This window comes from Salvia hispanica, chromosome 6, assembly GCF_029641045.1.
Source record: "Salvia hispanica isolate PSC_SH4W2 chromosome 6, Shi_PSC_v1, whole genome shotgun sequence".
Classification (NCBI taxonomy): Eukaryota; Viridiplantae; Streptophyta; class Magnoliopsida; order Lamiales; family Lamiaceae; genus Salvia; species Salvia hispanica.
Window position 1 is genome coordinate 44,216,981 of NC_142697.1, and position 16,974 is coordinate 44,233,954.

At 36.9% G+C, this 16,974-nt stretch overlaps 1 protein-coding gene across 2 annotated transcripts; it reads right to left on the reverse strand.

The window, feature by feature from the left end:
• Positions 1–124: 124 nt before the first annotated feature.
• On the reverse strand, positions 125–9,912 carry GSL04 (glucan synthase-like 4). 2 transcript variants are annotated; one of them, XM_089060493.1, is made up of 40 exons: positions 9,583–9,912; positions 9,181–9,281; positions 8,904–9,028; positions 8,729–8,810; positions 8,520–8,624; positions 8,304–8,423; positions 8,125–8,208; positions 7,939–8,030; positions 7,745–7,871; positions 7,518–7,655; positions 7,363–7,439; positions 7,130–7,289; positions 6,932–7,057; positions 6,395–6,841; positions 6,155–6,207; positions 6,006–6,066; positions 5,806–5,887; positions 5,672–5,721; positions 5,494–5,580; positions 5,275–5,409; positions 5,112–5,206; positions 4,920–5,010; positions 4,679–4,839; positions 4,462–4,585; positions 4,282–4,376; positions 4,046–4,184; positions 3,818–3,969; positions 3,639–3,745; positions 3,431–3,553; positions 3,280–3,348; positions 3,032–3,200; positions 2,842–2,953; positions 2,651–2,770; positions 2,453–2,568; positions 2,278–2,361; positions 2,094–2,206; positions 1,787–2,016; positions 868–1,716; positions 605–790; positions 125–514 (listed from the first exon to the last, which is right to left on the reverse strand). In XM_089060493.1, the coding sequence occupies exons 1-40, from the start codon at positions 9,893–9,895 to the stop codon at positions 281–283; spliced, it is 5,934 nt and encodes a 1,977-aa protein (XP_088916619.1). In that variant the 5' UTR covers positions 9,896–9,912; the 3' UTR covers positions 125–280. The 2 variants fall into 2 exon arrangements, with proteins under 2 accessions (XP_088916619.1, XP_088916618.1); XM_089060492.1 differs by having other exon boundaries at positions 6,932–7,289.
• Between the last annotated feature and the right edge of the window lie 7,062 nt (positions 9,913–16,974).

Below are 16,974 nucleotides of genomic sequence, written 5' to 3' on the forward strand. Positions count from 1 at the left end.
TTTGCTCACCTCTAATCGATATAGTATGATTTATGTCGGCCATATTCTATGCAACTTTACAATAATGCCAAAATCAAATAAAAATGGAGGTGAAGATTTTTCACTATGAACTTATGCCAACCAATTTATGTAGATGAAAAAGTCATCAATGAATGAAATTATTGAACTTGTTTCTCTATTTTCTATAAAGGAAAAAAATGATGACCTAAACTAAGTTGATATACATCCACAAATGTAGTGTGTTTGTGTATTTACATTCATATGAATGAATGGTGCAGACTCATGACTGATGCTTCTTCTTCCCAGCAAGAATGTGCTGGATCTGCAGCCTCCGGCTGAACGCCTCGTTGAACAGGAAACGCGTCTGGAAAGCTGATATAATCGGCAGCCAAGCCAGCACCGAGAGGGGTGCGATGAGGATCACGCCCATCCCATAGTCGTAGGCCCGGGCAAACACCCTCACGAAGTGCCACAGCCCCGTGCCCTCGATCTTCGGCCTCACTATTTGCGCAACCTGATCAACCAATCACCAAACAACCAATCAAGAAACAATGCAAGTTAATAGTGTCTCTCTAACACGAGCGTAAACTATGTTCGTTCGCACCAGTATCATGCCCCAGCCAGTAGGCAGAAAGGCTAAGCAGCAAACAATGAGATCCCTCATGGATAGATGGCAGATGAGAGAAAGAGTCACAATTGTTGCCACCACTCCCATGAAAATGAAGGCCTTGAACAGCCTAAATGCAAGGTGGTGATCAGCACTTAGATACTTCTTCCCCACATTGATAACCTGCATATGTATTCTAGATGAGAGAGAGATCATTGCAAAGGAGAGAAAGACAAGAGAGATAGAGAGGATATAATCACCTTGAGAAGGAGGAAAATGATGACAAAGACAATCCAAGAAAGGACATACACAACAAAGTTCTTGTTCTGGCCTGATATGTCAAGGTGATACACCAATCCATATTGGTAGAGGAAGAATCTGATGGAGAGGATGAACTCAATGAGGCGAGACGCGATCCCACAGTGCAGGAGATGAGCCTGCTCTTCGATCCACCACGACTGCCAGCTCTTGTCCTGAGGAATCCCAATCCCACCCTGCTGCTTGATCCACTTGTTCCAGTCCTTCCAGTCATCCACAATCTTGCCCCAGTCGAATCCGGATGGATTGAACAGAAAGGGCGCGAACAGCCATGTCAGCGACATGAACCAGATTGCGTAGGTGATCAGTGCATAGGCCATGCTGCTCTGATACGACCGCCTAAACAGATCATACACAATCAGCAAAATAAGGAGCTCGAACCCCTTCACAAAGTGGCTCCGTGAGTATAGCCTGTAGTTCTCGGTGAAGCTCGAGTGGAAGACCACCACCTTGCGCCCGGTTGGCCTGTACTTGGCGCCCCCGTGCAGGATGGTTCTGCCATAGTAATGAGCCTTTGTTCCGTAAGAGAAAGTGAAGAAAACAGAAGCTAACTGAAGCTGCATCAGCACGAAATCTTTGAGGGCGTTGAGGAAACCTCTCTCCAATCCTAACTCTATCACCATTGGCAAACCGGTTAACAGCCCGAGCTGTATGAATGACTGAGACGCCAGCGCTGTTTCCAGAGACTTGATGTTCTTCACCTTTGCCTCGAAAAGCAGAGCTCTCTGTAAGCCACTGAGGACGAGGTAAAGCTGTCCGTAGAGGAACACGTACACTCCAATCACAGATATCTGCCACGGATACCGATACATATCAGCAAAATTCAAGACAGTTGAAAAAAAGTGTTGAAGAGATTATTACCAAGCTGTTGAAGTAGAAGCCGACGGTTGTGTAGTAAACAGAAAGCATCCGAAAGAAGTCAAAGCGTCTCCCAAGGCGGTATATGTCACGGCTAAGAGTTTGCTCACTGTTGCCATTAGCCACTTTGGCTTCAAACTTTGAGATTTGGTTGAGTCCAACGTCACGGCCCTTGCCAACTTGCATGTACTCGTGGTACGTTACATGTCCACGACGTAGCGTGGTGTTGAATCCTAAAAAGGCACAAAAACTCACTTCTCCTTCCAACCATAGATGAAAAACACCAGTTTCAATTGTTTTGAATAAATACCTGCAAACACATCTTCACTTAAGTTTATGGTCTTTGACGCCTTGCTTATGCCGCCTCTAGTCAAGTGAAATATCCTGTCGAATAAATCTGGATGTCCGTAATGGAATCTTACCCTGCATTACGCGCCAACAACGTTAGAAACCTTGTTCGATTAGTTTAGCTGTGAAGATGATTGGTAGATTACCTGAGGGGATTTGCTAGAAGTCTTTGGCCTATTGTCACAAAGCTGGTTTCTTGATATGACATAAACCATCCCAAAGAAGAAACACTGCACAAAAATGAAACAAAATCAGATTCCATCTCTTGTATTTCACTATCCATTCTTTTTTGTCATATCAAGTAAAATATGATCGTCTAACCTTCCGGTAAATATGTGCTCTCTCATGCCAATGATAGTCGGAGGGCTCCTTCTTTGAGGCCGTAGAAACTCTTGCAGTAGATTCCTCATCTTGAGAGCTTCTTCAAGATAGTTATCCTGTCAAAAAAAACCTAATCACAATGATATCACAAAGGAGAAGAAAGGTGAAGGCGAAGAAGAAGAAGAAGCTAAGGCTTACTTGGTTCATATCAATGGCTTGAAGAGCTTCACCGCGTGTGAAAATGATAGCATGGTTTTGATTCTCAGGTTTCCCTTCCCCAATGTTTGGAGATCCGGGAAGCTTTATCCGGTAGATTTCCTACACGACAGTTCAATTAGGATAACTAGAGAAGAAATCACACAAAATGAAGGTGTGAGTGTAAACTATACCTGATCAAAACCATTAACAGCTTTGACAAGGATAGAAGAATAGACTTTGGGAGGCCCATCCACCTCAAAGTTTTCCTTCTCCTCGACATAAGCCACGCGCAACGAGGGATGCCTACAACCATTTCATGCTCATTACATCAGTTTCAAGAAGTTGTATACTAATCCAAAGATTTCCCAGAATCCAACTGACCTTATCAGCAGCTCAAGAATGTCTTGAGCCTGAGGGTCACCCGAGGCCTTCTGTGCTCCAAACATTTGACATGAAACAACGTGACTGAATTTCACGTCTACTAATGCATCAAGCTGCGCTGATAAAGTGTCGTTCGCCCTATCAATCGCTTCATAGCTTTGAAGAATATCTGGATGTATATAATTTCCCATAAATGTAGCTCACAGATAGATAGAAATTAGTCTGAAATAATAGTCCGAGAAACAAACCCTCGTGCTCAGACATCTCAAGAAAAGCTTGCAACTTCAGTGCTTTTCTGTAATACATCATTCCTCGGACTGTAAGAAAAAGAACATTAGAATCAGATGGAAGCACGAATTCTTAACCAAAAACAGTAGTTCAGTCTTGGAAGTTACTCACCAGTCCTACTTAGAGTCTGGCCTCGAAACGAAGCCCAGTCTCTTAGTTCTTCCTCATTCACATCCTCACTCATGTCATCTTCATTTTCACTTCCCATGCGCTCCAGAAAATTTTCCCACTCGTCTGAGTGAAAAATCGGAAAGCAGAGATGTTGAGACTAGAAAGAACCTTTTCTTCTTCATTTTTTTTAAATTTCACAAAAGCTAACCTGGAAATATCTTTTGCATATAAAATCCAATGGAAACTCCTTCTTTGCTGGAGTGAAGCTCTCTACTCGAAAACTTGACTTGTTCCATAAAATATGGAGTCAAAACACTGCCATTGCAAAAACTTTCATCAGCACAAATTTATGGTTTACTTGAAATACCGAATAGTAAGAAATGGCACCTGAATGACAACATATTACGAACTTTTGGAGCTCTAGGCATATTCATAAACAGAGAAGTAACGAAAAATGATATTCGCCTTCGAGCTTCCAGGTTTGAAGGTATGTACATAGCTGTATCTTTGACAGTAAGCAGCAAACGAAAGCGCTTAACCTGTCATCCAATGTTTTCAGTTAGTTAGGTGAATGTCCCGCGATCTTGTTCACTAGCTAAGACGAGTTCAGATTACCTTTGCCATTAAAGGGCCAGAATCCGGTAAAGGGAAATGGATAGCATGCAATGAAGCAAATAATTCTGGATCAGGAGGATCGAAGAATTCAGTTCTGACTCCCTCTTGCTGCTGTTCTTGTTCGAACAATTCCATCGTTCTAATGCATAGACAATGAAAGCAAAATTTCAAATCATGAGTGAAAAACAGAAGGAAATGGTAACAAGAAATTTAGAGTAAGATTTTAGTTTAGCAACCTGGAGCCATTTATGAACAAATCATTTGTTACAAGCTCAAGAATGTCTTGGAGCGTCTTCACAACTCTGTAACGATGATCTTCTTCGCCTTCAACCTAAATTGACGCGCTAAAATTTCCATGAAGGTACACATAATGAAGGAAAGTACTTGATCAGAGATATATCCGGCTTAGAACTCACCAGTAGCTTGATCAATTTAGTGCAAAGAGCAAGCAAAGTCGGCAACTCACTCATGCGGAGGTCCTCAAGAAGTGATCTTTTTCCAATGCTTTCTTCGATTTCATCAATCACACCAAATACCACTCTGAAAGGCATATATGTTGACTGAAGTATAACGATGAATTCGAAGAAATATCACAGTTTTGAAAATGAGGATGATTGGAAAATCATAGTCTACCTTCTCTCCATGTCGCCTACCACGAGGATATCTAAGATCTCTTTAAGCGAGTCGTAACATTCAACTACAACCATGTGCATGTATTTGTCCCTTTTGATCTTTTTCAGGAGACTGTTGTATGTTCCAACAAAATCTCTAGCAATGCTAAGAGCTGTTGAGAACTGAAAACAAAAACAGCTTTCTTAAACTTATGATCAACACAGATCAAGAAAGGAGTTCGAGTCTCACACTCGATCATTACCTTATTTGCTAAGAGGAAAACAGGCCAACGGACATTATTGTTTTCATTAAGCAATTCTGATGAAAGAGGTATTTTCATCAAATCCATTTCCCTGCATCCAGTGATATATAATACTGTTGTTATTATTTAGCATGATAAGCCAAACTATAAAAACGAAAAACGAAAGAAAAGACCTGGTGAGCCATATTCAACCTGTTACTAATCAGGTCCTCCTCCCGAAAGCTACTAATGATTTGGTTCCACACAAGAGCAAACTTGAGAACTCCTCCCTTCTTTTTCTCTAAACCCTGAAACGAGCCGGTTAGATAGTAGCATTTACGAAGTTTTTTCATTTTTAGAAAAACGAGGAAAGTACCTTTAGAAAGCCTGGCTGGCAGAGCCACATTCTGATTCCGTCTTTGTTGTCTTTAGCCGGGGGCGGTAGAAGCCAGTCATTGAATGCCAAGTGCAAATTATCGAATTTACTCCTCAGCATGCCTTGTGTACGAATCTGTTTGATTGAGAAAGGCCTCGGAAGTTTAGCATTACGCATACATAATCGAAGAAATGACAGTAGATGAAGAGATCAACTTACTTCACCAAGATGGTGGAGAATCCCGAAAACTCCACCAAAGGCAGAGCAGTAAACAGAATACCATATTTGTATATCCATGAAATACACCTGCACACATTGGCCATACATAATAGATAACATTAAAGATTTAATATTCATCGTGATGAATTGAAGCACTGGTGTTTCTGCAGATGCTTACGAGGATAATAGGCGACCAGATAGCTGCTATGGCGCCAGCGTTGCTCTTCACTAATATCAGCAAAAAAAAAGTATGAAAATTGAACTTATCCTGCTTATTTCTGTACGGTCCATGAAAAGCATTGCACGACTTACCTTTAGGAAAAAGCTCGTGCCAGTCGTAGTTCTTGACCCCGATCCTCATGATCTGCCTCGTTGGTTGTATGAGAGGTTTTATCTGCAAAAGGGAAAAAGTATATTGAAGATAGAAGCATTACAAACAACAGATAAAAGGATCTTTGGTAGAAATGGCCTAAGGCCGACGAGAAGTAAGCCGGGGATGATTAGATTATTACCTCAAATATGTAGCTGAATGTGAATTTGCTTAGTAGTAGCAGCACCCAAAAAAAAGTGTACCTAAACCATAAAGAGAGAAATTTATAAAAAATCATAAAAAAAATCACATTAACCAAAACAAAATCAGAGCAAAGATTTGAGAAAGTACTTAAGCACTGATACTTGGCTTTCTTGCATTCCTCTTCCGATGTATAATCTAGGCTACAAGAGGCAAACCATTCAAAAGTGTCACCCGAGATTATATATTTTTGTACAATAGAAGATTATAAATAAAAACACATCAACATCTTTTAGTACAATGAAGAGAATCAGTAGTCTGTGAAAGAAAGATTGAACAGCTTTTCAAAACTCAAATATTATGTGGATGAAAAAAATCCGAAAGTCTTACCTGCGCCAGCCAAGAGAAAACTGTGCATATTCGAGTATTCGATGTCTCAATATATCTTCCCACTGCAGGCACAAGAAAGAGGACCATGTTGACTCCGTTGGTAATCAGATAGAATGCAACTGCTATCATGTAGGAAGAGTAGCACCAATCGCCGAGCCAGCTCCCTTCTTGAGCAGAATAACACTTATATTTTCTCCTAGAGGTCGAATAGTATATAGGGAGGATAATTGTCCATATCATTGCCCCTAGTATCTTGAGCAAATCTTTACGATGGCGATTATGATCCATCGTGCATCTAGCTTTCCATGTGAAGACAACGTCAAGGATGGCATGGATGAATTTAAGGACTGCTGATGTGATGAAGATGCTCATAACGTCCTCAAGCACGGATGCTTCAAAAAATTGTATCGGAGATTCTAGATCATGGGATGCCACTATGATCATTGCCTAAACAGAATTTTACAGTGAAAAAAAAAATTAAGATAATGTAGTTTTTTTTCAGGAAACAAAAAAAGATGCTGGTTGATTCAGAACTACCTGAAGGGATAAAATAAGGAAGCTCCACATTCTATCAAAGCTTCTAAAAATCTGCCAAAACGAACGGATTTCAACAAAATTCGTCTTCCCTAACCACTGTGGCTCCTTCACTTCTTCTACAGGTTCCTGAGGATCACCAATAACATGAATATGGAGAAGTCGGTATAGTAACAAATTCAATGTTAGAAGCCGGCTTACTCCCATCTCTTCGTCTTCATCAATGTTGATTCTCTCTTCTTCAGGAGTCTTGTCTGGTGTTCTGAGTTTCTTCTTCTTTTTTCTACTATTTGAAGGGTTTGTGTAAAAGAAATCATGATCCAGACGCATCGGCCAACCTATCTCGAAGCAATCGGAAGACCTGAAATTTAATCAGCAAAGTTTTCACATGAACAAGATGGTGAATGAGTAGCACCAACCATGTATTTTCTTACCAGAAAAATTCATTCAAGTCATCATAGTTCCTCCATGTCGAGTGATCTGTCGTCCCGTTTCTGTTTTTCATAGCTTCCTTCAGTAAATTGGTGGAAAATTAGAAATATGCAGATACGAGGATGTACGAGTTTAACCAGTCTAGGATTCAAAGTACCTCCCATATAACCGTGTATATTGGTGAAACAACATGTCTAAGGAAAGACTCGTGTCCTTCTCCATACACGGGCTTCACTAGTTCTCCGGTTTCTATACTCACTGCACCACTCAACATACCATGCAACTCACTGGCCATCTGCCAGAGAATGCAAGTTAAATTAAGCCATCCATCTTCAGCCATCAACGGGGGAGCAAGTGACAGATAGAATTACGCGATCAACTTACATGGTGAAATAAGTAACAGAGACATTCCGGCATGAACCTTAAGTTTGCTGCTTCTCCCCATATCAAGCAATAAAGCGCAACGTACAAAAGTTTATACTGTTGGGCTTGCTGTTTCAAGTATGGCAACCTGAATAACGAAATGTTGTAAGAAATGGTGTCGCTAACAAAGAAAAAATGTTAGGTTCTATGCTGACCTGATGTTACTTTTTCGGTTAAGAAACTTGCACCACTCTGTGTAGTTTTTGAAGAATTTCTTCATTAGCTCATCCACAGCTCCTTCCCCTAACTATTAACCAAAATTAAGTCATTTCTCATAGATTGGAGAAGAGAAAAAAAAAAAAAAAGTTGTTCCGAAATAAAATGCTAGATTAAAGGAACACCTTTGCTTGTTTATGAGAGTGACGAACATGAGCATTAGCAAGTAGAAGGATCAAATGCTCCCTCTGGTTGGCTACGTTTCCATTCTAGCGAAAGTCGACAACAAGGACAAGTTATAACGAGAAAAGGCAAAACTGCTTCATAGTTTCTTGGACAGCATCACAAAAACAAAACAAGGCACCTGAAATGAGAAGCAGAACTGAAGCCAGTCGAGCATATCCATATCCGGCATGCGCCTCTGAAACTCATCCAAGAAAGGCAAGCCATGGACATTTCTTACAGCAGCTATCGCATATTTGATCTGTGGAATTCTATATTCTGTCAAAACTCGACGTAGGAGCTAGACAATCGAGCTACATCTAAGTGGTCGTCAAAACAACTTATCATGGCATCTAACCTCAGGAAGTTGCCTTATAGGTTGACGAGCACCTCCTTGATCAAGAGGGAGAATGTTATAAGGCACGTAGAATTCAGATCTCGAATGATCATTCTCAGCAAGTGCCTAGTCACGAAGAAATATACTACTATTAGTATGCATTGAGACCATACAAAGGCATTAAATCATCGAGTGAATGGAAAGGGAAAAGATGGCGAACGCAAGAAAACCTGTGTGCCTGCTGCTGAAGTAACTGTGCTCAGCACTTCAAATAGAACAGATGCAATCGCACGAGCTTTCTGCAACTTTTCCCTGACACAAGGAACGATACCAATACACGTGCTGTGAGTATATATGAATGATTCTGTCGATGAATGATGTAGACTACAAGAGCTGTGTCATCACCTAATTTCCAAAGTATATTCTCCGGCACCATGCTTGATGATGTAGTCTTTGTACTGTCTATATACACGCCATAGTTCTCTTAGATCACTCTTCTCCTTCCTTTTCCTAATTGTGACTTCTTCATCCTGAGAAATGAAGATTGATGCAACTTTCACACAAAAGGCTCATTTAAGCAGTCATACGAAACCGAAACAGAGGAGTTCAACCAAGACTTGAGAAATTGAAAAGAAATCTAAGAATCTGCCCACTTAAGTATCCCTTTTCAGCTTCAGTGTACCTGCTCAAGCCGCTGAAGAAGAGAAGTTTTGAATTGCCGAACCCCTCGCCCACTTGAGTTCCTGTCCAAGTTATGCGCGACTTCAAAGGCGTGAAAACGGCCTGGACAAAACCTCAATCAGTCACTTTCATCACATATACAAATATCCTTGCATTGTCTTTCCCCTGCCTTTTGCCAGAATTTGATCATTGTAAAATGTTGTCACATTATACATATATATGTATCACTGATCTTCTAAATTATGAAAAAAGAAACACTAGTATTCAATCAACCAAAAACTCACAAAAATACCAAGTCATAGATCATTAATGCCTAACTCAAAAACAACATAAAAAACACACACAAAAAAGGACTCATCATGACACAATCTTCTGAAACTACACATACGAAAGCTCAACTCACATAAATAAGCAACCCGAGGCTCGTCAACCTCAATCAAGTTAGCGACACGGAGAAATCTTTGGATCTCAGAAACCAAAGTGACAGGCAACTTCTCACTGTCAAAGGGCTCAGTGACATGATCACGCCCCATAGTGAGGGATCTCGTGAAGGGACGCGAATCATCTCTAGTGTAACCTCTTCTGCTTGTGCTGGTGCTGGTGCTAGCTTGATTTCGATCATCGTTTATGGGGTCTACAGCAATAATCTCTGACATTTTGAGGGTGTGAAGAGGGAGAGTGAGGCTGCATGGAGCAGAAAAGTATATATATATCATGGAATCTTAAGTGTATATGCATGATTTGCCTTGTTTATTATATTTTCTATTTGTTTTTTTGGCTTTCTCCACCATATTGCTTTATAGGGTGTGATCTTTTTCACTTTTGCTTTTCTGAATTTAGGAAATTGCTGTGTGTGTTTGAGTTGGACTTGAAACAAAATTTGGGATGAAATTCTTTTGAACCTATAAAAAATAAAATGTAGTCAAATAGAAAAAAGTAACAAAAAGATTAAGCTAAATAGTACTCCACAATAGGCTGATTAAACCAATTTTGTAGGTTAGTTTTGTTAAGGTAAATATTTTTAGGACATGCATGCACAAAATGGAGTATAGATCTCAGATCTTACAGCATGGTAAGAAATGTAAATTATTGTCAAAAAGCTACTTTTTTTATACTAATACTTCTGAAAAGTGAGTATGATTGTGGTTTTCCAGCTGATTAATTAGGATTATTGAATGACAGAAGCAGCAAAATTCACCAAACCAAAACTGTGGTGAAAGCTTTTACTTATCTTTTTGTGTCATTGAAGCACTTTTCTTTATCTTGATGAACATATACAATTTTTTATTGTAATAACTCATAAATGAGTAATAGGAAGGCAGTTTCATGGTTGTTATACAATTGATGAGTGGTTTGTGGGTCTATCAAGAATCAACTTTAGTTTGCAAAAGTTAAAATGGGACTCAAAATTATTGGTTTCTTTAAACCTTGAAATACAAAAGGTTATACCTTGTCAAAAGCAAAGCAGCATATACATGGAGAAAAAGTTGGCACACTCTTTTTAGCAAATTTTCTTCCTTGGCCTCTAAGATTAACATATCAAAGACTCACAGGTTAAGTTTCTCCATGGTTGGCCTAACAATTAAGAAAATATCCCTTTCTCTATCTCTATCTCACACACACACACATATAAATAATTAATTATTAGTTTGTGGTTTATACTTCAAAACAATTTTATAGAACATATAAATTTTAAGTTTCATTAGATTAAGTTTTAATACATTCCAAATAAAAATATTGATCATACAGAAGGAGATACATATTGCTGCTTAAGTTTAGCTAGTTTCTGTAACTAAGATTTTATCTATTTTTGTTGCTTTTCCTCACATTAAGATTCTTCTTCTCTATGTATATCAAACAGTTGAACTTAAAAACAGCTGATAATATGTTTTCCACATTGTTTGAGTTTCATATTCACCAAGATTTACATTAAATAAACATTCTAAAAAGAAGACAAAGTTCCATTACTTGTTATAGAGTTCAAGGGCAAGTAAGTAATTCCAGATACATTATACTTTTAGATTTAATTTATTTTGATATAAAATTAGTATCATTGTGAAACTAATATACATGAATTTATTATTCAAATCTATCTTTTAGAGAAAAAGAAACTCCACAAAGGCACACCAATCATGCAGAAAAATATTCTGCTTCTGATCTTTGTTACTGATTAGTTGAGATTTCTAAAGATGCCATCTTGATTTTGCTTTTATCAGCACCCATGTGAATACTCATCTCTCTTTTCATAATGCAAATGAATGATTGAATTAATTAACAACTCATTCATGCCATACAATTCAGATTAATCATTAATGTGAGTATTTAATAAAACTGAGCACAAGCTTATAAAGTGAAAAATACTCATAGAAAAGAATTAGGCCATGAAAGTCCTTCTCTACTGAGATAGAATTCTATTTCATCTTTGATCCAAATACAAATAAAGAAGAAAAATGATCATTTTGTGCATTTTTTTCCAAACTAAAAACATAGAAAACTATACATGCCTATTGCCACAAACCAATGTAGCCATCCTCTTCCATAGTCATCCCATCACAAACTTGTGAGTAATCCTCTAAGCCACTATGCTCAACCATGTTTCGACTGACAAAATATCCGGTGATCTCGTAGCTAGGACAAGAATAGTCCATCTCCATATCCATCCACTCAAAATCTTGATTATGATGATGAGATATGGAGCTGCAGCATTCCACTTCTTCAGAGAGACACTCCTCCGAAGAGCCTTCGTCCGAGAAGTATGTCTCGGAACACGAATCATGATTCGTGATCTCGGGCTCAAGTGACTCCATCATGGCTCTCAGAACCTGATCATCTCCTTCTTCCACTAGTGAGTCTTCAAGAAAAGACACAACAAGTGAGGTGTTGATGTTTATTAACTCATCAAGATTGAAATCATCAAGACAGAATTCAGCATTGGCCATATTGTGGAAAAGGGATTTTTAATCAAGGATATATTGAAAGATTTAAAGATAGAGAGGGTGATTAGAAATGTCACACTTTGTTTGATTCTATCTCTATGCTGAGTAAGCTATTTATAGGGTAATTTTATGTGACAACTAGCCAACTACTATTGGCTTTAATGCATGTGCAATTGTTTCAACTAAAAATCATGTTATTATTGAAAGTGAATCAATTATGAATCTTGAATGATTTGAGTTGAAGCATTGCCATGTGGAGGTGATCCTACCATTCATGTACCTCTGCAATAGAAATTAATTTTATGTATGGTTATTGAAGATTTCAATTAATTATAATTGGTCACATTGTCATGAAATTTCCCAACATTGTGCTCATTATTGCCGTATAACAATCTGATTTAGAGGGCGGTGTCGGCAGCCGAGATCAAAATTAACATAATTAATCATGTCATTAGTTAATTAAGCCCAGATTCTTTGTATAACAAGATTAAATAAATATAGCGATTCTTTCCACGTATGATCCTAGATACATTTGGAGATTAGAGATGAATCATCAACTTTTGCACTTGGCACATTCATGCATGATTTTTAAAGATAAAAATCTCGAAGCCTCTCGGGCTCACCCAGATATTGTGTATCTGAAATTGTAATTTTTACATGATTTTGAAAGTTGGAAAATTAATTATATATCATTCTTTAATATTTGCTTTTTTGCAATAGCATATTCTCAATTGAATCATAATAAGATTACCTGTATTTAGTGTTTCAAAAGATATTGCCTTTATTTAGCCGATAATTAAACGACATCGTTTTAGGATTAAATATTTCTAAAATTTGTTTAATTAGGACACTGCAGTTTATAAATTTAAATGAACTCTTTGGTCTTTTTTAGTAACCCAAAAAAAATACTAGTACAAACACAATATTCTATTCTGATTAGATTTCACCACACATATGATATATGTACATGGGCTATTTCTAAGGGAATGGTGGGCTTTGTTTGACATGACGCACCTGGTAAGCCCTTTTCTCTTTTTCTTTGTGGTTTTTCCAAAGGTGTACCGAACCCGCCTTTTGGCGGAATCCGACTAATCCTGCTCGACCGGGCTTGCGGATTAAGGCCGAAAGTCTCCCAGCGTATCTTTATATTCTTTACTCTTTTTTTATGTATTTTATTTTTCTTACTTTCTTTAGTTTGTTTCCATTTTTAATTTATTTCTTTTCTTTAAATTTTTTTTATTTTTATTTTTTCGTAATTCATTTGAATGAAGGATAAAAACTAGCTAATCACTATCGCAATTTCTCTACATGTATACATATTTTCAGTAACATATTATATGCAAATCAAACATGTAATTATGTTAAATTTTTTTTTCAATTTTCATGTATACTTATTGAGTATGCTAGCTAATCAAGGGAGAAAAACTGAAAAATTCCACAAGCCAATGTATTATCACAGAAATGAATTGAGCTGTCAATATCATCAAAACACAATGGATTTCTGCAGTTTTTTCAACCAAAACATACAAACAAAACTATCTATGCCTATTGACTATTGCCACAAACCAATGAAGCCATCCTCTTCAATGTCCATCCCATTACAAACTTGTGAATAATCATCCAACCCTCCAACATCAACCATGTCTCCTGTGATACAGCTGATAAAATACCCGGTCGCCTCGTAGCTTGGACAAGCATAATCCATCTCCACATCAATCCATTCAAAATCTTGTTGATGAAGATGATGATGAGATGAGGAGCTGCAGCACTCAAGCTGATCATCGGCTTCTTCAGAGAAGCGACACTCCTCTGAAGCAGGGGCGAATCTACATGGAGGTGGGGAGGGGCAATTGCCCCACCTCATATTTTCCACCCCATGTATATATTACATATTTTAAAGTTTACTTCTTTTAATCTTTCACTAAATGCCCCTCCTCAAATTCTTAAAATTTCTTCATATGTAAATTTGCCCCTCTTCCTACAAATTTCTAGCTCCGCCCCTGCTCTGAAGAGCCGTTGTCTGAGAAGTACGTCTCCATATCTCTCAACACTCGATCATCATCTCCTTCCTCTAGTTGCGAGTCTTCAAGAAAAGACATAACAAGTGAGCTATCCATGTTTAGTAGCTCATCAAGGTTGAAATCAGCATAGCTCTGATCAAGAAAAGCATTATTGGCCATATTGTAGAAGCAAGGATTATTGAAAAGATTTAAAAGATGGAGAGGGATGAAGTAGTTTAAAATGTCACACTTTTTTCTCAATATTGAGTGGACTATATATAGGGATAATTAGTCATGTATAGCAACTAGGCAACCACCAATTCTTTGCATGTGAAGTTGTTTCAACTAAAGATTGATCTGATTATAATTCAAATTTTGAATAATTTGAGTTGAAAGCATTGCCCATGTGGACAGCTAACCTTGGTGATCCTACCATTCATGTACCTCTATACTAATGATTTGGTGTTGTATTATTACTGATAATAATACTAATAATTAGAGATCTCAAACAATTTTAAATGGTCACATTGTCATGAAATTTCCCAACATTATGCTGATCATTGCTGCAGATAGTCTAATTGAACTCCATAAATTTTATGCAATAAAGTTGAATAATATAAAATTGCTTCCAAGATACAGTTGATGCTCCTATGCTTATAAGTTTGAAAATTAATTATTTTTATGAAAAAAATCGAATATATTTAGCATCTTGTCACATGATAAACAGATCAAATAAAAGCTAGCTAGCTGGCTGGTATATTTGGAAACTGGAGAAGAACATATATCATCTTGCACTTGGCACATTCACGTGTATAAATTTTAAATCATGAATCACACAAACTTTAATTAATGTGCGTTTATTGGCATAAAATAAATAATTAAAATTGGAAGTGTGACAATTTTACAAATTGAATTATGAAAGGGCAAATTGCAAAACGACGAGCAAACTTTCGGTGGTGTGACATCGACAGGGGAGTTAGTAGTATTAATGGGTGCAAATTGATTAAATAAGTTGAATGTGGCAAAATACACCAAATTTGTTCAATAATACCTATTAAATTATTAATGTACATCCAATTTAGAAGGTGCATTGTAAATTCCATGGTGAGGTGCACCATAATTGCATACCATCCACCATGGGCCTGACACGTGATTTTGAGAATTCTGTCTGAAATAGAAAATAAATAGACCATCAAACTACTAAATTGCACACTATTTATTTATACTTAATTAATTGTCATCAAACATCAAATTACACATATTAAGACAACGAGAGATTTGTCCTTATGATTTTTTTAAATATCATGATAAACGCATATATATGCACTAATTAATTTACCAAATCTAAAAATATTAAATAGAGATAAAATGAGAAGAATGTCATAATTATATTCTCAATTTTTTGAAATGAGACATTTTAGTAAGGACAAAGAAAATTTATCAAAATAAAGATTGAAGAATATATGTGCAACAACTTGGTAACTAATTAATTAATGAATTAAAATCATGTAGATTCTCACAAAGCATTGCCCATGTGGACAGCAAAACTTGGTGAACCTACCATTCATGCACATTCAATTACTTTATTCGATAATAGTGATTAATTAGTTGGTTTTGCATGATTCTAGAATTAATAATTCGAATATTTGATGGTCAAATTGGCATGAGATTTGCCAACATTATGCTCATCATTGCAAAACACAGTCTAGCCTAGTGGAGTTATGGTGTATGTCGGTAGCCATAACAAACATATCAAGATTAGCACATTCAATTTGATGTCCAAAATGTATTATTGAAGCAACAAATTAATGTATATGTCAGTGCAAAAATAACTATTGGTCCATACTATTTTGATATGGGTCAGTGTTTAGATCTTTGGTCCACAAATCAAGTTGTTTGTGTGTAGTGGAGATGAGTGCCAACTTGCATTAATTTAACTCATTTATTCATGTCGATAAAATTTATGTATATATAACAATATTGGATAAACAATGGCAGACATGAGACACCAGACAAGAGGTAATGAATGTGTGGATATTGTGATTTGTGATTTTAGGTCAAGACTCAAGTGTGATATACTTGTGCATAATCTTGACTAGCCAAAATAATGCATGTTTGATGTATCATTTGCATTATTATTTATTAGGAATAATTGTTTACTAATATTTTTCCATGTTAGTAGGCCGATTAATACTATGACCATTGGCCATTGACCCTCAACAATCTTGAAATTTTTTAAGGTAGTAATTTTCAATTTTTTTTAAAAAAATAATTAATAATTTAAATTTGAAAATCAGGAATTTGTTATATGCTGGTTTCAATACTACGACCAATTCATCTCACCACTATTCCGATGAATTATAATAAAACTACGATTTTTGGAGATTTATTTAATTTATAGAAGTTTGATTTAATTTCTGTTCAGACCTGCCCCCGTCACTGACTATGAACTTAGTCCTTAGTCATGTGGATGTTAAGCTCTTAAACTCTGGTGAACATATCATATGAGTTGTCAGGACGATGAAACATAGTTTAATTAATCGTAAAACGTTGCTCCTTCGTCATATAAATTAGGAATTCGAGTTATCACGAAAATAATAGAAAATTATTACTCCTATTGTTTTTTTCATAAAAGCAATACAAGTTGTCTGGTACATTGGTCAAGGTTTCATAATTATTATGAAGTAATATATCAGAATGAGTTTATTAAGTACGGATCACGTCTCTTCATATGAAATGAGGTCTTTTCGAAAAGGCCAAATAGTAAAATAGTGTAACTTAGCCTCAAAATGAACAATATGATTACATTAGTGTTGAGATATGGGTTGGCGACCTTTAAGTGTAAAAGCCAAATCTTAT